General features: G+C 49.4%; 1 protein-coding gene across 7 annotated transcripts; it reads left to right on the top strand.

Moving 5' to 3' along the window:
* The first annotated feature begins 172 nt into the window (after positions 1-172).
* LOC110383098 (YLP motif-containing protein 1) lies at positions 173-19429 on the top strand. 7 transcript variants are annotated; one of them, XM_064034617.1, is made up of 25 exons: positions 173-577; positions 944-3741; positions 3819-4051; positions 4246-4296; positions 5293-5406; positions 5680-5835; positions 6277-6379; positions 6924-6986; positions 7255-7354; positions 7421-7574; positions 7645-7778; positions 7853-7940; positions 8612-8719; positions 8792-8896; positions 8965-9497; positions 9587-9738; positions 10613-10718; positions 10942-11190; positions 13607-13765; positions 14341-14505; positions 15464-15573; positions 15644-15729; positions 15846-15982; positions 17901-17931; positions 18448-19429. In XM_064034617.1, the coding sequence occupies exons 1-24, from the start codon at positions 494-496 to the stop codon at positions 17928-17930; spliced, it is 6018 nt and encodes a 2005-aa protein (XP_063890687.1). In that variant the 5' UTR covers positions 173-493; the 3' UTR covers position 17931; positions 18448-19429. The 7 variants fall into 7 exon arrangements, with proteins under 7 accessions (XP_063890687.1, XP_063890685.1, XP_063890689.1 ...); XM_064034615.1 differs by lacking the exon at positions 17901-17931 and having other exon boundaries at positions 14344-14505; XM_064034614.1 differs by lacking the exon at positions 17901-17931 and having other exon boundaries at positions 174-577.
* Positions 19430-20542: the final 1113 nt, after the last annotated feature.

The raw sequence follows: 20542 nt of genomic DNA, 5'->3' as shown, positions 1-20542 counted from the left end.
ATAAATTATACATTATATGATTATAATAGTAATTCAAGCTACACAGCAACTTCCCTACAATTAAAATAAAACCTTTTATTACTACTTAGGGCTTGAAATGCTCAGGCTTGCTCCGTCAAATATGCGAGAAAATATATTAACTCCAGCAAGACCCTGAGTGATTAGAAGTAGGAGAAAATAAAATTTAGGATGGCGACACTGCCAACGGGGCACCTTCGATCGATGGGCTGCTGTCAACAAATTCTTTATAAAATATTTATAAAATAAATTCCATGATAGACGCAGCTACTCTTTGACGACGTATTCATCTCGGCTCATGTAAAAGTAACATAGTGTTTTGAGTTGGATGTAGTGACACATCTGGTGCGATAGTGAAAGTGTTTCTTGTATCAGTTGATTCCGTTCCATGATAGTGACGGGGCTGTCGGTCGCTGCCGTAGCATATGTGAGCGGAGCCCTCGTGAATGTTATGTAAGCGGTAGCACCGTGCGGCATGTCTTGGATGAAGCGGGCGCAGGGCGGCGCGGCGCCGCCGCCGGGCTCGGAGCGGCAGGCCTACGCCGCACCCCAGGCACAGGTGAGCGCCGACCAGGTTATATCCATTCAGACGTAAACAATGACGTGGACCAACCGCACCGATGTGTCCACTCGTCATCTGATTGATACATAAACATTTACTTGTGGATTATCCATATATATTCCCTTCTTTTTTATAAATTTGCTTGGTTTTATTTATTTCAAATCGATTTTGTACTTGTTCTAGTGTAATTAATCAATTTAAATAGTAGGCAATAAAGAATTGCAATTAACATGCTTGACCAATCCTGTTACTGGCTGGTACTAACAATATGCTAACTTTACACTATGTGTATTACACAATGACAAGTGTTGATTGGACACATTGACTAAAAGTATTTCAAACATTATATTCTTGCCATTTCAGCCATTTGGGAACCAACAGAACATGTACTCGAATTTCCAAGGAGGAACAACTGGGAGTGTTCCACCGCAGCAGTTCTGGCAGATGCCGCCGCAGCAGCAGCCCCAGTACAACCAGCAGTATGGTCAGGTGTATCAGCAACAGGACTATCCCGCCAATGCTAACCAATTCTATCAACAACCAAATCCTAATCAATTTAATCAGACTTATACCAACCAAGGCTTTAATAGTACTCAGCAACAAAGTTACCAACAAAACTATTATCAAAACCAAGGAGCACAGCAATCAAACTTCCAACAAAACAAAGCCAATGCTGACGGCTGGGAGGACAACTGGGATTGGGGCTGGGAAGAGTCAGCTAAACAAGCTCAAAAGGCATCCCAGAATGCTGTTCAGCAGCCTAGTGCCCCTCAGCAACAGGTCTTCAATAATGCTAATGTAATAGCAGAGAGTTTTGCTTCAACAGATAGTTGGAATTGGTCCATGGACGACAAGAAAGAACCAAAAGAAACTCCCACTGTGCCTCACATGAATGAAAATAAAGAACCTTCTACACCAGCACAGCCAAAGCCAGCAGCAGAAAATAATGCAGTTCCTGACAACAACATGCCAGTGAGCACCAGTAATGCTTTGGCGCTACCAGCAGAGGAAGTTCGCACTTTAAATGACAGAGAAGTGGTCAAGGAACGACTTCCTAATTTGGCTTTAGGTAAACGCTTCCATTTAGACAATTTAACACCGCAGTGGTCCATTGAATCACAAATGTCTCAGGAATCTAGTGATGGCCCTCATACACAATCTGAAGGAACTTATAGAAGTGAAAATCAGTCCAGGAACTCGAGTAAGAGTAGCCCAGGGTTAAACACAGATAATTCAAACTTTAATTACTCACAAGCTGGGTTAGACGAAGGCTATTCTCAGAACAGTGAATGGTCAAGGCCTTCAGAAGAACCAACCTTAGTTGACAGTACACAGACAAACAGCTTGCAGGAAATTCATGAGGAACTTTCTGCTCCTATGCAGGATATGAGTTTGAATAATCATGAAAACCCTTCAACCGACAAATTACATCCAATGAATGAGGTGGTGCCCAAAACCAGTCAAGAACATGCACCAGTAACACAAGCACCACCTGCAATGTCTCCACCTAACTGTCCAGCACCTGTTCCATCTGTAGTTGCTCCACTAGTATCTACGACTATGCCGCTTCCAACCGTTTCATCAGTGCCTTTGCCGACTACTTCGTCATCTGCCACGCTTTCGGCTCCGCCCTCCTCATCAGCTATTCCACCCCCCAATATCCCTCCAGCAGCTACCAACCAGAATCCTTTCAAAATGAATGCAGGCCCATTCTCGCACAAAACTATAGCTAAAGTTTCGACAAGTGCTACAACAGTTCAGGCATTTCCACCTCCGATGTCTAGTGCGAATTTGACGTCGCCAGCTGTTGTTAGCAAAGTTTCTCAGAGTAATAGAGTGCCTCTGGGGTTTGAGGCAAACTTGGAAACTACTCCAGATAATTCAGAACGACCAGACCAGCTCCAAGTATCGGCCTTCAGACCAATGGCTGTCTCGCAACAAGTACCCGATAATATGGAAGTAGCACCTAGAAACGATAGAAATGAATATCTTCAAACTGCTCATTTGTCAAGCAGTGACTATGGTGAAAATACAGATTTTAGCAGAAGTGCACCACTGCTTGGCTTGCGCCGGATGGTAGTAGGCCAGCAGGAGTCTGAATATAATCAGAACTTGAATATTTCTGGCGACGAACCGCCACCGGGGTTGGCTAGAATGGTGCCTGGACAACAGACTGAAGCTGAGAATGCATACAATCAGTCTGCTGATAATTATCTAGATCGCCATATTGACGGACAACCGACCGATAGTGGCGCTCGGCCCTACCGCCAGGCCGACGGGCAACAAACCCCAGACAATTACACGCAGCCAGCGCCGACACGCGGCGCGGAGAGGCGCCCCGTCGGCCTCGACAGGATGGTGCCGGGCGAGCCCAGCAACGACGAGTACTCGCAGTACCAGGGATCTAACTACGCCGCGAACGAGCATCGCGTGGTCACAGGATTGGACCATGACTTCTCTATGCCAAGTGATTCGGGGCCACCTGATGTCAGAGAGCAGAATGTAGATGGTTCTGATTACACTGAACAGAGTGCGAGAAATCCCTCGAGAAACATTATCGGTGCCAGAGAGTCCAGCAATGACACATCGCCCGACTTCAACGCTCCACCAGATGAGCAGCAGAGAGAAGTCACCATGGAGGGTGAAAATCTGCAAGACCTTAGTATCATTTCATCAACGGAACTCACTTACTCACGTGAACAGGTGTTGGATGGCGCCGACATTACGCTTACGGACATCCCTACGGACCGTAAGACGGACTTATCTGATTCTATCGACCATCCGACCACAAGTTCGAGGCGGCAGTCTCTGAATAGAGTTAATAGCTCAGGTGAGGATTCTGAACGAGATAGAGCGTTCAAATCATCACCGAGGAGGGATAAGCATAAATCGACTAGAGACAGAGACCAAAAGCGCGACAGGGACCGCGATAGGGAGCGAGACAGAGACCGCGAAGACGGTAGGTATTCCCGCGGGGACCGGAAGTACGAGGCTGACAGACGATCTGTCAGGGAAGACCGGCGCGCAGACAAGGAGCGCCGCGACGTCCGCGAGCGCCGCGACGACAGTCCCGACGCCCGCCGCGCCCGCCGCGCCGCCCGCCACCACCGCTACGAGACCGAGGACACTGACTACTACAGCGACCGCGACAGAGATCGAAGGTGATCGCGTTCACATCTCGCATGTCATATTATCCCTCATCACTCTTCTGCTCTCGTAAACTAATGTTAACTTTTAGGCGGCACCGTGAAGGTTCGTACACGTCGTCGAAACCGCCGCGTCCGGACGACAAAGAGCGAAGGTACGGCTCGGAGCGGGACCGCAGCAAGCGGTACCACACGCTGGAGCGCGAGCGGCGCCACGAGGCGGAGCGCGCGGCGCGGCGCCCGCGCGAGCGCTACGAGCGCGCCTACCGCGACATCGACGTGGCCCGCTCCCACGCCGGCCAGCGCGCCCGCGACTCGCGCAGAGGTCAGTCCGCTCCTTCCGATGTGCCACCACGGGGTGCTTCTTCGTCTTGTCTTCTTTATTTAAACTGTGTACTACGAATATAGAACGAGCTCTCAAATTCTAAAAACGAACAGTGAGTTTCTTTGTGAGAGTGTATTTAAGCTAGCAACACTGCTATTACTGATTGATGATGGTCTCTTATATTTATGTTGCAGTTGTGACATTCTCGAGCGATGCAAAAGCTAATGATAGTTGTATGAAACAAGGTACAAATGACGCACGCGGCTCGTGCCGTGCGCTGAATGTCGCACAGCGCGCTGGTTGAACTCACTTGAGCGTGGTCTGCGAATGCGCCATGCATTGAGTTATTTCAACATAGTGCGCTATAACATACCATGCATGCCACATGTTTGATGGAACTGTTTATAACACGTTTGCATCGCTTCATACAAAGTACTTCACTGAGAACTAACTTGGTTCAGAAAACATAATGGCATAAGCAACAAAATATATTAAAGCATTTCAAAATCAATAAATTGTGTGGATTAAAGTAAGAGCAGCCAGCCATGTGTACCCCCACAGATGTTAGGGCCGACACAGACGGCGCAGGGTGCCGCTCGAGCATTCAATATTAAAACAATAACATTGCTGCGCTTTGCCATTGAGATGGTTTGGAAATATTTGCTTACATACAACATTATTTACACAATAACAGACTACATGCGCTATTATTGATTCACTAGGAGTTGTCTTGTCCATAATACGTTGCATTATGAATTGTTCACAAGTATCTCTGTGAGATACCTACATGATATCTATCGAGTACGCGTTGCGTGCTTATCTCTCGTCAATCCGTTCAGATAAAGTTCCATTTCAATCAAAATAATGTCCTGTTCCACTATTCATCTAAAAATGATGATCCCCATGTATGTGCCTTTGAACATGTCGAATATTAAAGAATGTGTTTATGTTAGACCGTGGTCATGACTTAGCATAAGTCATCTCATATAATATTACATAGATAGATTAAGAGCGTCTTCACACTAGTGGATTTTATCGCGTATCGTTTAGTTACGACATATTCCGCGTAGCAAACAATCTATCTTTTGAATTGATAGTTATAATTCCTGTGCTTCGCGCCACAATACCATATGAAAAGCTATGCGGGAAAATCAGCTAGTGTGCGCTGTTATTATAATGAGTGATAGTGTTGTGTGTGCGAGCTGCGCGCTCGGCAGGCGGACTGACGCGTAGTGTTGCAGGCGAGCTGTCGTCGCCGCCGCGGGCCGACTCGCGCGAGGCCACGGACGACGACGGCGACGCGCGCCGCCGCGCTGAGCGCCGCGCGCGCCGCACCGCCGACCCCTTCTACGACGGTAACGACCCACTCTCCGATTTGTTCCCTTTACCAATGATTTATATTAGGCCGGGCCGTGTCAAGACTTTTACGAAATTCTAAAGACGAGCCTCGTTTGTGGCCCAGACGGGCCACGGATCATGCACTGTGTAATATAAACTGCTTCATACAAAATGTATGTAACGTTTCACATCCGTGCCCCGTACGAGGCACGTACACGGCACGGCCCGGACACGGCCCGGCCCTTATGTCGTGAATGACAAGTAGAGAAACATCACACATTTATGTGTAGAGTACGGCGCGTACGCGGACCCGTACCTGGCGCAGCGGCAGCAGTACGCGTACTACGAGCAGCTGCGCCTGCGCGACCCCGCCGCCTACATGCTGGTGTACAAGCAGCTGCTGGCGGGCCACGCGCCGCCCGCGCCGCCCTCGGCGCCCTACGACGGTACCACTACCATTATAATCATATTTACTACTTATATCCATCGTCTGTCGAGCGTTTTCCCAACTATGTTGTCGTGTTGCTCGGCTTCCAGTCTAACCTGCTTTACAAGGAGCAACTGCTTACCTGACCTCTTAAAGCCAGTTACCCGGGCAACCCAACTAACCATTGGTTAGACTGGTGTCAGACTATCCGTAACGACTGGCAAGGATGTTCGATGACAGCCGGGACCTACAGTTTAACGTGCCATCCGAAACACAGTCATTGGTGTCTAAGATATACTTAGAAAGTACATACAAACTTAAAAACCTGGAACTGAACCGACGCCCTCATACTTGAGAAGTTGGTTGTTTACACACTAGGCCACCACAACCTCTTACATTTTCTTCTTCCTATATATATATATATATATATACATACATACGTACACGTGTGGTGCGACAGCGTTCGGGTCGGAGCTGGGCGCGGGCTACGAGGCGCGGCGCGAGGACCGCGCCAGCGTGCACTCGGGCCGCTCCTCCGCCGCCGGCCTCAAGGGCAACGACACGTGAGTCCGCGCACCTCGCCCGACATGCTTCCTGAACATCATACTCATGCCTGCATAAAGCTCACATATTAAACACCGGTCACATGTTAATACTCTCATATATCGCAAACCAAGAGGACGCAAGTCGTTCGCACTTGGCTGAGCATTTTCCATGTCGATATGAAGCGGTAAAGACGCTCTCAGTCACTACTAGCGAGGGTCACGAACGCGTGGCGAATCATAACTTCATTAATTCGCAGCACATTAGGATTGCGGCGCCGATTGTCGCTGATAAGCACGTCTGTGTAAATGACTACTCGTCGGTAGCGCGACGCTCTTGTAACATGTACTTGTATGTATGAAACTATTCTTCTATTATTACTAGAAGAATAGTTTCATACAAGTAATATAAATAAAAATAGGTATATTTTCGACTTCCGCTTTACTTCGATGTACACTAATTTGTTTAAAAGTCGTATCGGCTCGTAATGAGCATGGTGTAGGATAAGTACAGAACAGAGCCCGTGTAAGGTAGCTGCGGTGTGTGAGACGTGCGTGTGCGCAGGTACTGCTTCCGGCCGCGCGAGCTGCGCGACGCGCCCGAGCTGCGTGCAGACCTCTCCGACAGGTACTGTGTAGCCACACCCCGACACCTCGCGAGCCACGTGTACCTTCTGTCACGTCACTAGCGACGAGTACGACTTATAGTAGAGCGTAGAGCACAGTATGCTCGCCTCCCATTGACATCATTGCAATAACATCGTTCATTCATCATCGTCACTAGCACATTTCATGACTTACTAATATTTCACGAGAGGCTCTGTAGAGTATTTAGTTGAGCTTATTTTGAGTGTACTCGTGTATTGTTGTCTCACTGTACCGGTGTCGATGTGTAGGGAGCTGACCACGGACATGTCGCTCAACCTGCACCTGGAGGAGTCGACGGTGCGCTCGGAGAGGATGACGCCGTTCCGCTACTCCACCGCGCACATCAAGGTATGACACGGCGCAGACGGGCGCGAGCCGGCCTGCGCACGTGATGCTGACGCTGGTGTGTCGCAGGGCAGCGTGGGCGTGCGCGACGTGGTGGTGGTGCGCGCGGCCTACCCCGTGGACGGCGCGCCCGCCACCGTGCACGTGCTGTCGCTGGCCGCCGCGCTGCGCCACCTGCCCGCCGCCGCCGAGCTGGCCGCCTTCCCCGGCCCGCTGCTCAAAGGTACGCCGCCTCACTGCCGCGTCTGCCGCGCTGTGCCGCCCGCGTCACTATACCCTTGCGCGTGTCCCAGGTGTGACGCACAAGAAGAGCGTCATCGACTACTGCGAGCTGCGCGTGCGCAGCGCCGAGAAGGAAGGCGCGCGTGACGTCACCGGCTACGTGCTGCTGTGGAGCCTGCTGGCGCTCATGCTCAGGCAGAACGGGGTAACGACTTACATACGCCTCATCTAATGTTTTGTGTAATACCTATATGAATCATTGTTCAACGATCGTTACAGGTGGTGGTGGGCACCGACATAGCCGAGCTCCTCATGAAGAACGCGACAGAATACGAGTACAAAGTGCCCGCTGCGAAGTCTCGAAATGGTACGTATATTTATACAGGGTTATTGGTAAATCACTAACAACCTTGCAGGACTGTATTCCTAACGTCATAAACTACAACTTTTGTTCTATGACTTTTTATAAAACATAATACATTTGCCAAAAACAAACCTACAAGATTTCATTGGTCTATCTAATACATTTCAACTCTATTTTCCGTAACCGCACATTGTGCAACATTGTCTTCACACCTAGCCAGCATTCGCACCATTTCCGTGTACTCGACATTTGAATATCGATACGCCATACTGTAAAGATAATTACGTTCGCACCATCGAATTTCGCTACAAGGACACGTATGATGCGACGCGGGCGCATAAAAACGACTGACGGCCGCTCGTAAATAGGTCAAACGCTCCCCCCCCCACCCGAGCCCCGCTCCCCTCCGCTGTCTTTTGTACTACTGTTTACTGTGCTTCGCATAGACTTCGTAACTTTTAGAGCGTACAGTTGAAATATTTTAATTTTTGTGTGAAAATTTTGATGAACTAAAATCTGAGAATTATTAAAAGTCATAGAACAAAAGTTTTAGTTTATGATATTAGTAATATGGTCCTGAGAGGTTGTTAGTGATTTACCTATAACCCTGTATACAAATTGTTGATACGTTATTCTGTAACAAGACGATAAAACTGATGTGAGTGTTGTTGTAGAGAGTAGACGAGGTTCTTCCATGTCGGGCGAGGGCCGCGATGGACGCGAAGAGGAGCTGCGGAGCTCTTCTCCCGACCAGCCATCTTTATCCATGTCAGAAAAGCTGAGTAAGTGCATTGCGGTCGACGACTGGGGCACGACGAACCGGTATGATGATGATTTCGTTCGATTCGTTTCAGACCAGGAGTGGTCGAGTTCTCCCGGGCAGGCGGCGGTGGACGAGCGCGCCGCACTGGACCGTCTGCGCGAACTGCTCATATACGGCAACAGGCAGGAGGCCATCGGTACGTGCCGCACCGGGGACACTGCCGATACGGCCGGGCGGCTCTAACGTGCACTCCGCTGTCCGCAGAGTGGGCGATGAGCGCGGGGCTGTGGGGGCACGCGCTGCAGCTGTCGTGGCACGCGGCGCGGCGCGTGCGCGCGCACGTGGCGGCGCGCTTCCTGCACGCGCTGCCGCCGCACGACCCGCTGCACACGCTGTACGCCGCGCTGCAGGCCGCGCCGCCGCCCGCCGCCGCCGCGCTGGCCGACGAGCGCTGGGCCGACTGGCGCCCGCACGCCGCCGTGCTGCTGGCCAACCCCTCCGCGCGCGCCGACCAGGACCGCCGCACGCTCACGCAGCTCGGCGACAGCCTGGCCTCGCGCGGCCTGCTGTACAGCGCGCAGGTGTGCTACGTGTCGGCCGGCGTGCAGCTGGCGCGGCACCCGCTGGCGCCGCTGTGGGGGCCGGGCGCCGCCGCGCCGCGCCTGGCGCTGCTGCTGGCCGACCCCCGCGCCGCCACGCTCGACCGGCTCGCGCACAACAAGGCGCTGTTCGCCACCGAGGTCTACGAGTACGCGCTCTCGCTCAACCAAGACGACTTTGTTATCACTGAACTACAGGTGAGGAGCTCTCTTGCGCGGCGCCCGACGCACGATCTGGATTGTTAATGATGATTGGTCATATATTAATATGAGATGTCCCCCGACAGCCGTACAAGCTGTTACTGTCGTGCCGGCTGCTGGACTGCGGGCAGTACGAGCGGGCGCTGGCGTACGTCGAGGCGTGCGGCCGCGCCGTCGCCCGCCAGCCCGCCGCCTACCCCCCCGCGCTGCTGGCGCAGCTCGCCACGCTCGCCGACAGGTACGTGCCCGCGCCGAGCCCGCCAGCCCGCCGCCTACCCCCCCGCGCTGCTGGCGCAGCTCGCCACGCTCGCCGACAGGTACGTGCCCGCGCCGAGCCCGCCAGCCCGCCGCCTACCCCCCCGCGCTGCTGGCGCAGCTCGCCACGCTCGCCGACAGGTGCGTGCCCGCGCCGAGCCCGCCAGCCCGCCGCCTACGCGCTGCTGGCGCAGCTCGCCACGCTCGCCGAGGTGCGTGCCCGCGCCGAGCCCGCCAGCCGCCGCCCCGCGCTGCTGGCGCAGCTCGCCACGCTCGCCGACAGGTGCGTGCCGCGCCCGCCAGCCCGCCGCCTACCCCGCTGCTGGCGCAGCTCGCCACGCTCGCCGACAGGTGCGTGCCCGCGCCGAGCCGCCAGCCCGCCGCCTACCCCGCGCTGCTGGCGCAGCTCGCCACGCTCGCCGACACGTGCCCGCGCCGAGCCCGCCAGCCCGCCGCCTACCCCCCCGCGCTGCTGGCGCAGCTCGCCACGCTCGCCGACAGGTACGTGCCCGCGCCGAGCCCGCCAGCCCGCCGCCTACCCCCCCGCGCTGCTGGCGCAGCTCGCCACGCTCGCCGACAGGTACGTGCCCGCGCCGAGCCCGCCAGCCCGCCGCCTACCCCCCCGCGCTGCTGGCGCAGCTCGCCACGCTCGCCGACAGGTACGTGCCCGCGCCGAGCCCGCCAGCCCCGCGCTGTGACAGGCCTCTGCGGGTGAAACGTGCGGTTGGTGACAGAGGGAAATGATCGTTTGATGAATTGGGCCATTTCCTCCTAGCAAATAGAAAATAATGTAAAAGTATGTTAATAATTAGCAGGTTATTTGAAGGAATTGCTATAGAGTTGTTCGATGTCGGCAGGCTGAAGTACCACGACCCGGCGCTGGGCGCGGAGGCCGCGGAGGAGGCGGACAGCGGGCCCGCCTCGCCGCGACACCACTGGCTCAGCGACGTGGCGCAGCGAGCCGTACGTCACGCACTCATATCCACTCACTCTATTGCATATAAAAACCGAAAGAACAAACACGCATGAAAACATCTAAAAAGCAATAAATCAATATGATATTTTTTTTCATATATCATTAATATCGCAAGTACTAATATATCCTTCCCCCACACAAATATGTAGGTATGTGTATTCGTCCCGCATGTGCTGCGTGTTGTGAACTAAGTAGTGTGTGTGTGAGCAGGAGCAGGCGGCGTCGCAGCAGAGCAGTCCGCAGCACGAGTACCAGCAGCCGCAGCCGCAGTTCGGCTGGAGCGAGCAGCAGTACGCGGGGGCCGAGCCGCCGCCCGCCGAGCCGCCCGAGCCCGCGCCGCAGCACCAGCCGCCGCCAGACCACACCCAGCACTACGCCCCCTACGAGGACTGGGGGCGCGAGGAGCCGCCGCAGCAGTACGAGCCCTACTGGCAGCCCGACCACTACCACTACACCGAGGTGAGGCGCCCGGGACCTTATAGTGGAGGCCTGTTTTATCTACACTACCACTTATTACATTTATTATCTCTAAACTAATAAAACATTGTTAAATGGCGCCAACATAATATATTAAGCCGTCAACAAATGCCAAGTAAAACGAAAAGTTGTCAAGTTCATACTCCCTGCACACGAACAACGCACTACAAAGTTACGTTTGTTGACGCTGTACTAGCTACTGAGACTCGTTTCAAATTTGTAAATACTGCCTGAAAGTGATATTTGGGGGATCCAGTTAGGAACCTTCTTCACATTTTTTTGGTTTGTTTCGACCAACTATCGTAAGTAAAATTTGACTCGCAATAAACGATGTCTTTGTTTACTAATTTTGTGGTGTTCACCATAAATCTTAACAATTCATCTCGAGTCAGTCACATCTCTCAGAGTCACAATCTTTTCAATCATTATAATATAAGCCGAGTATCGAAAGCTGAAAGTCGTCGTGAGCCCACCGAGGCGTCTCCCGCACCGCCTCACCCGAGCGGCCGCCGCCCTGTCCGCGCTGTTCTAACGAGTTGTGTGGCGCGGGTGTGCAGCCTGCCCGCCGCCCGCGCCGCGCCCCGCCCCCCGCGCCGCCCGCCCGCGCCGCGCCGCCCACCGCCCGCGTGGCGCCGCACCCGCGCCCTCTGCGCCCGCGCTACGCCGCCGCCTACTGTCAAGCCCGACGCGGGCGCCAGCCCGGCCCCGGCCGCGCCAGCCCCGCCCCCGGCCACGCCAGCCCCACCCCTGGCCGCAGCCCGGACAGCCCCTCGCCGGAGCGGCAGCGGGGCCGCGCGGGCCCCGGCGGGCGCGTGATCGCGGCGACGGTGGAGCACTGGGCGCGCTCGGGGCGGGCGGCGCGCGGGCTCAAGCCGCTGGTGTTCGGCGGCACGTACCCCATCGACGAGCCGGCGGGCCCGGGCGGGGCGCTGGCGCCGCGACAGCTGCGCGCGTGCATCGAGCGCAGCCTGGACCGCTTCGAGGCGCTGCTGGCGCGGCGCCCGGCGCGCACCTTCGCCATCGACGCGCCCGCCGCGGCCGGGGCCCCGGGGCCCGCGCTGCCGCGCGACCCGGACGCCAAGTACTACGTGGCGGGGCCCAAGACGTTCGACATCGACGAGCCCGTCGACTACATGTAGCGCTGGCTGCGCCGTCTCGACACTCAGCTGTGATATTTATCGATCTGATCTTACACTCGCGTTTTATTATTTTATAACTTTTAAAGTTGCTATAATATACCAAACCTAAATTATGTTAACCATTAAAATATTATTATTGATCCGTCTCACGTTATTGTTTATGATTTATAAAATATTTATTGAATTATGAATATTGAAATGTATCGTTTATTATGATGTATTGTGTTATTGCTGTAATAATCTTAAAGTATTATAATTCACGGTCGTTGTAGACAATTATTTACTGCAATTAAATGTTGAGCCTGTCAGCCTGTGGTTTCCCTGCCCCCAGCAGTCGGTGACGTGCGTCGCATCGCCGTCCACTGTCGCGTCGCACTGCCTCTGTACATGTGTTGCTATCATTGTCTGTTTCTGTTAACATTGTAACGTTTTATAATTTCAGTCTGTGTGTGTGTGTGTGTGTGTGTTTGCTGATTCTAATCTCAGAAGAAAGTGTTCATAGTTTTATAGTGAGTTGTTAACGCGCGATCGATAATTTATATTCATTCAACATTGTTATGGCATGTACTGTCCAGCAGATACGTGTAATACATTAATATAACTGAAACAAAGACATTGTTTGTTCCCGTAGTAAGCCGTGTGCGCACGAACGAGCATCGAGCACGCTGGGGAACTCGCCGCGTGTCGGGGAACTCGCCACGTGACGGGGAACTCGCCAGGGGAAGGAGAACTGTGGGGGCGCGACACACGCTAACACTGCGCTCGTTCGTGCGCACGCGGCGGCATCTACTAACTGCGGATCCGCCCTCTGTGCCAGATACTCGGCTTATATAATATCCACTAATGAGATTTAGGCATAATAACCAATTTTAATGGACACTTCAAATCTGTTTACATTTGAAAATGTTATGGTATTGTAATTCTAGAGCAAACCGATATTATGTGTGAGAACAGTCAGTGGTACATCGTTCATTGAACTTCAATATCACATCTTTTGCGAAAGTCACCTTTGAAATAAAGTTTTGAAACCACGATTCACCGCTGACGTAAATATTATGTTTACTGCACGCATTTCCGGTCATAACACTATCCGCATTGAGTTTAATTGAATTTGTACAAGGAGCCAAAATAATGTCGACACGATCAAAAACATTTTGATTCGTTACATAATGGTTAGACCACATGAGGGTGTCACTCTCATTATTTTGGTTGAGATGCGGCGGTGTGTGCCGGGCGTGCGTACTAGCGTGGTGCTGCAGGGCGGCGCGGGAGGCGGGGCGGCGGGCGGCGCCGGGGGCGGGGCGGAGGGCGGCGCCGGGGGCGGGGCGGAGGAGGCGCCCACCATCACGATGCCGGGCGCCAGCAAGCCGCGCGCGCCCTACTACGCGGACTACGACGACCCGCCGCAGGATAACCACGTGAGTGCACACCTACAACTATCACTTTTGTGCTACTGTATTCCATCCATACCTTTACCATCTTTTGTCGATTATTGTGATCCACTAATTCTAAATCTGCACCAAATCCGCTAGTCTCGGCTAGGGCTGCCATCCGACCGGGTTTCCCCGGATTTGCCGTCCGGGCGGGGTTTCAAGAAGTGTCCCGGAAACCCGGACACTTCATGTAAGGAAGCCTCATTTAATTTAAGTACATGTTAATAGTAAATAGATTAAAAATTAGGTATCTATTATTTTGTTTTAAAAAATCGTACTCGTTCGGGGAAAAAATAGATTTTCGCCAAATGTCCGGTTTTTTTTAAATGTTTATCCGGGTTTGGCGAAATTCGAGATGGCAGCCCTAGCCACACAAGTAACTTAATCGTTAATAAATAGTCACAAGTAGATAATAAGTCAGGACATAAAAAATATCACACCAAATAATGACTTACAATGTTCACAATTTGTATGTAGGTAATGTAAATGTACCTAAGTATTAAGTTGTGAAGTAAAAGTATTGAGTATGTTGAGTAGTTAGTATCGTTGTTGGGATGCAGCAGCAGCCGGCGGAGCGCGAGGAGACGGGCGGCGCCAGGAAGCAGGAGGGCAAGCCGAAGGAGGAGGGCAAGGGCAAGGGCAGCGGCTGGCTGGGCGGCATCCTCACCAAGCTGTCGCTGCGCCCGCCCAACCAGATGATCCTGCCCGACGACAAGAACCCCACCGTGAGTGTGTCCGCCCCGCCCGCACTGCGCCTGCGCAGCCCAACACTTGACATGCCCACGCTACTGTAGGCGAGCCATTGTGGCTCCCGTACCGGTAGACTCAACACCTCTCAATACTATTTGCCGAATCTTAACATGATTCATCGATTACAATTTGAAAATACTTTCCCCCGCTAGATACTGCTGTATAATGTTTTGTTTGTTTAGCGACAGTTGATAGGATTTAAAGATTGTTCATGATCATAATTTTATGTGTAAAGTAAAATTAAAGATCAGGCATTCATTACCTACAATCATATATATTACTCAATTAAAGTAGAGAGAAACCGTGAAAATTTTTTCTAGTGCGACTTGTAACATGTATGTATTATTTCACTTTATTACCTTTTATATAATTTTTTATCGTTGTTTTCACAAGAGTTCAGTTCGTATGATATTTATTATGAACTCAACACTTATTTGTTTAGTATATTTCTATTGCATTTATATATTTATAGTATGCACAACTAAAATGATGAAGCGCTAACCAAGACTTATTTAAGGTGAGCGGTTGTTGCCATGTGAACATGGTGATGTGACAGATATTTGCACAAGATCGGCAGCATTCTGTTATTTCCATATATATATATATTATGGCTGCATATACATAAATGTATCGTACGTTATCGTCATATGTTATCGTATTTATTCATATTAATTCGGTATATTTCTATCTTATGTCTATGTATCTATTCAATAAACTTATTTCGCACTTTGAGTCTTTTATTACACATGATCAGATGCACGTAGTTTGTCGTTATGTTTGCTGTCTACGTCTGGTTTAGCGCAACAACGGAGACAAGTTGAATAATACTTATTGATGTACCTACCTATCTTTAATGACATTTAACATTGAACACATGGTGGATGTGAGTGATGTGCTGTAGAGCAGCACGCGGCAGTGACGTGGTGTGTGTAGATCGTGTGGGACGCGGAGCACAAGCGCTGGCGCAACCTGGACGGCGACGCCGACGCCAGCGAGCCGCCGCCGCCGCCGCCCACCGCCGCGCAGCTGCCGCCCGCGCTCAGGTAACATCTGTGCTTCAGTGCCCCCTGTGCTGTCTGAGTGCCAGTGTACGTAACCCGTGTGTCTGTGCAGGAGCACGTCGCCGCCGCTGTCGGCGCCGCCCGGGGCGCCGCCCGCCGCGCCCGTCTCTAACATATTCAAAATGCAGAAAGGACGACGTGAGTATTGCCACTAGAGTATCATTTATATTCAACGAGACTAACAAGTTCGTACACTGTAGTGCATGCTGACGAGGCTTATATCGGATAATAGAAGGGAGGTCGTTGTGTTGCAGACATAAAGAAGTCGTACGTGGACGTGTTCAACCCCGGCGGCGCCGCGCGGCCGCTGCCGCCGGCGGGCGAGGTGCTGGGCCCCGCGCCGCCGCCGCTGGCGCCCGCCAACTACTTCGTGCCCGCGCCGCTGCCAAACGTATGTCGCTCACTATAGCGCTATCTTTGCTTCACCTCATTTATTCCTTCATTCTTTGTCCTACCATTTAACTCCCTCCGCCCCATTGACATACATTGATACATTGATAAAAACAGGAGCCGGAGGTGACACGGCCGGAGACTATCGAGGTGATGATTCCCTCCCCCACCCCGTCCAACTCGGAGTCCCCTCCCCCCTCCCCCATCCAGGACCCCGAACCCGACGAGGTACCCGCAGCTTCGCACTCACTACTAAATTCATTACAGTAGACATTGTTCCAAGTAACCAATTTAAAGATACCTGTAGCCCAAGCACGAATATTTGCGAAAAGTCATTCGTATCGAAATCGAGTAACATTTGTATGAGAATTGTACAGCGCCCCTATCGGGCGTAAAAGGAAACAAAACATGGCAGCACGAATGATTTTGGCGCGCTCTCGTAATCGAAATCGAAACGAGATGGTAAACTAAACTCGAAACTTATAAACAATTGTGAGATCATGATAGCACGAACATTGTTTTGACATACGGTAACGTAAACTCTCGAAGGCTGGCTATCGAGTATGCTCGAAACATTATTCACTTGAAAATAGTCCGTGAGAAAGGTTTCGAGAAGTGTAAAAATAAAGTTTTAACCGTGTTTATATTTTGTGAATAAAAGTGTTTTAAAATTATTGTTAAGTTTTTAGAACAATTAGTAATAGCTTCAATATAATTTTTAAAATGCAAAGACCGCCACTGCATGAACGTAGTACCGCATATTATTTTTTAGCGGCAAATTTCACTTCTTATTTTACTTAAAGTTTATGCCACTCAAACTTATTAAAACTGTTTACTCACGCTTCCATGAATTCAACCATCATTTCATATTGCGTCTGACTGGTTCTCATAATTATTTATTATATTAAAAGCTCTTAATTATTTGTTGCAAAAAAAAAAACAGATATACTTTTGTTGTGGACGTGTAGCAAAACATAAACAAACTTGGCGCCCTTACGCGCGTCGGATGTTAAGTGGGTGCGTTCGGTACCCGTCATTTTTTTTTAACTCCGTCACTATGTTATATTGCTAAAGATAATGCCTTTTTATAATGTCTAATAATTAACTTTGGGTCTCTTCTTTATATAATATTCAGTTTTTATTATAATTTAATAATAATAAAACGTTTAATCAAAGGTGAAAGAAATATTTACAACTAGAGATAGTTTTCGAACGCACGATTCATTCAAAAATCGTTCATTTTGCTCACTATGGCGCGTCCCTATTAACATTAGCATGACGTCACCTTCGAATTCGAATCGAGTGTTCGATAGTGCTTCGAATGTGGTTCGTGCTGCCTACTATCGACAGACTCCGTTTTCGAATCGAGGCCTCGATACATAGTCGATTCGAATACGTTTGATATTCGTGCTTGGCCCACTGATCCATTCCCATCATTCTCTAGTCAAATCGGTGATTTAGCCATTGAGCGGCAAGTACAAGTTATGAAGCTGTTCATTTTGTATTTTAAGTAACACAAATGAATGTTTGTAAGATACTATTCTGTTGATTTTTCGTCACTTAAAGTCAGTCGCTCACTTAGTAATTATATAACCCAAATAATTAATGTTGACACTTAAAATTGTAATTTACAGTCACTCGGTTTATTGCTATCCATAGTTAAATAATAATGGTGCAATTCACTGTAGTTATACTATTTGGCTATCGTAGAAAGTAGATGTTACATATATTTTGCCAATTTATGTATATCCTTCCTCGCCATAACTATGCCTATACAAGACCTTTGCCAAGTATATCCTCGGTTGTTTCAATTTGTTAATATATCACATATTATAGAAATCAGCTCATGTATGTGTGAACATATACCTACTGATTACAAACGAATATAGTAACGTGGTTTTGTCGTCACATGCTGCTAGGAATCAGAGAGCCTGCCCAACGGACACTAACGTAAGGCATTCTTGTCACATGGCCAGGGGCCCGATTCTCCTAATTTTACTTAAGCGACATACGATTCACATTCGACTGAGATCCAATCCCGACTCGATTACGATTGAAGCGTATGTGGCATTCCGCTATTTTTTCTTTGAAATAAACGTTTTTATCCTTTTCTGTCATTCAATAATGAATCATTTTGTCTGCAAATGATTTACAATTGCAATATGATTGTAGAGCAAACTACCGTATAGACCAAAATCACTCAAATAGCAGACCAATCGCAAACCAATCAAATGTCGTTGGAATACGATTGGTCTATTCTTATATTAGTAGCAGAATGCCCGATATGGTTAAAACTGCTTTTGCGATCATATTGCGATTCAAATTTGACATTATTAACTTAGGACCATCGGGCCCCTGATTGATCAAATACGTAGTTCGCTATAACACCTCATACGAATGGTTGTGACCTCTACGTGAATGTTTTTAAGATAAGAGTTAAGTAAGAGAATGGGTTGACGTTTGCAGAGCGGCGTGTACGAGCCGTCCATGGTGGAGAGCGAGCAGGAGGCGTACGAGCGCAGCGGCATCTAGCGCGGCACGACATCATTCCGCGATCTTGATCAAATCATGTTATATGGAAGTATTCGTCACCCACGTTACAATACCTACTGGAGTAAAGCATTAGTCAACAACATGTGTCGCACTGTGTGAGGAACCTAATCACTGTGCTGTCAGTATACATCATGGTAATGTTTGTACGCTCATGCTGGTCGCGGTATAAAACTTACAAGGATATACAGCTTGTGGTTTACTTTAAGAATATGGCTAACATATTTCATAACAAAAGTAATACATACTACTTATAAGCAGAAAGTGCTTGGTAGCGTCTGCTAGATACTCTATGCCTGTGGGCCGCAGCGCCGGCGCACTGACACGTGCTACTGTTAATGTATATTGTATATGATAAACAAACACGTTCCATTATTTTTCTTTTTTTCTCATTCTTTATACTCAATGTCTTACGGAAATGGATTTTATGTTAAATTATATTATAGTTAGAAAGAAACCAATGGTATTTTGATTCGACACATAAATTTTATTATTTAATAAAAATGATGTAATTTAATGTATTATTTCTATATTGCTTTCATATTTGTTGTCAATTTATTTTCTACTAGTATTAATGGTAACAAGTTGTGATTCGTCCATCGTTTAGTTTCGTCGGGTTTGTGTGTCGTGTGGATCGGTCAGGTGGTGGGGATGGCACCGGACAGCTAGCGGCCTGTAGCGGCGCTCGCGCAGCCTCTGCACGGATACATTGTATAAAGTGTTAAATGCCTTAGTAATCCATAAATAGGCGTTCATTTGTATAAAAGCATATATGTAATTTCGGTTTATATGTATATTGGAGTGAAGACAGGCGGGGGACACGTCTGGTTTGCATTGTATTATATGACGATTCAAAACTTATGGAAAATATTTAAATAAAATGTTTATGTTATGCTTACCTTGTGTTTCATTTGTCTGATGCCCGACGAGACGCCACATACGACAGTCTCGCTGTGCTGTGTGTACTATGTAGCCATCGGGATAACAATGTAATCGGGATAACGGACGGAAACAATTAACATTAAAGTATTCACAGTTACAATATATAATTTATATATTTGAAGAAGCTTTCGGAGTTGAGGATAGTCCCTGACCAGGAATGATCGTGGGTAGCCGCAATAATGTTTCTTTTGAGTTTATTCTTAAAATGGGGATAGACAAGACATGCGGCGTGGTTCGCTCCATGCCGTCGGTGTCGGGCGGGGTGGCGGCGCTGGGCGGCACGCGCTTCTCTTGCGGCAGGAACCTGTTGATGTCGTACGGGGCCACGCCGACGGTCACAGTTCCCATGCGGATAAGATCTTCTATCTCTGGTTCGACGTCTTCCTTGCCGTTTATGGTGACCACTATCTGTAGTATCGCAGCGCCTATGGTGCATATGACGAAAACTGCCATGATCAGGGAGATCACCAACAAGCCTTTATTGGCACACACTATAGACACGAACTCGTTACGTTTGTGTACAACAAGCTACAACATCCTCGCTGCACTGACAAACAGCATTTAGCTCTGACAAACGATATATAATCAAGCTAATGTCACCAAGCAACGCGTCAACAAAGATTTTTGTTGACGCGTTGTTTGAAATAGAATAATAAATATTCCTACACGGTGTTACAAAGTAGTTCTAAGGAGATAGAAACCCCAGCGAACGGTCGTCACTCATTGAAAAGACCAAGAAAAAAATTTATTTCCATTTCACGAGTTTTAAAATCTCCCAAACCTACTCAGATCTCAATCGCATTGTTCTCAGGCACTGGCTTTGATGAACACAGAACAAAAAAAAAATGTAATTTATATACCTATCATATTATATGTTGCTGGGGAGTTTGTTACACAACTTCCTCTTCCCAGCAAAAACACATAGGAAGTGGTGAAGGGCGGGCGTTTTGAGGGCTGTCTTTTGTAGACCTTCTTAAAAGTGCCGATTTTCAACCTTGGGTATTTTTTTTTTAACTAGTTATTAGCCGCATGTGGACGCCTACTAGGGCATGCAATACCGGTTAACCGG

This window comes from Helicoverpa armigera, chromosome 5 (assembly GCF_030705265.1).
Source record: "Helicoverpa armigera isolate CAAS_96S chromosome 5, ASM3070526v1, whole genome shotgun sequence".
NCBI lineage: Eukaryota > Metazoa > Arthropoda > Insecta > Lepidoptera > Noctuidae > Helicoverpa > Helicoverpa armigera.
This window is presented reverse-complemented; position numbering and strand designations above follow the sequence as displayed.

What these genes read in the sequence shown, in the direction of transcription:
- LOC110383098 (XM_064034614.1), top strand. Translation starts at nt 494, where the DNA reads ATGTCTTGGATGAAGCGGGCGCAGGGCGGCGCGGCGCCGCCGCCGGGC. An exon ending in GCGACGTGGCGCAGCGAGCC is followed by an intron (nt 10,719 to 10,941) that starts GTACGTCACGCA and finishes GTGTGTGAGCAG; the next exon opens with GAGCAGGCGGCGTCGCAGCA. An exon ending in CAGCTGCCGCCCGCGCTCAG is followed by an intron (nt 15,574 to 15,643) that starts GTAACATCTGTG and finishes GTGTCTGTGCAG; the next exon opens with GAGCACGTCGCCGCCGCTGT.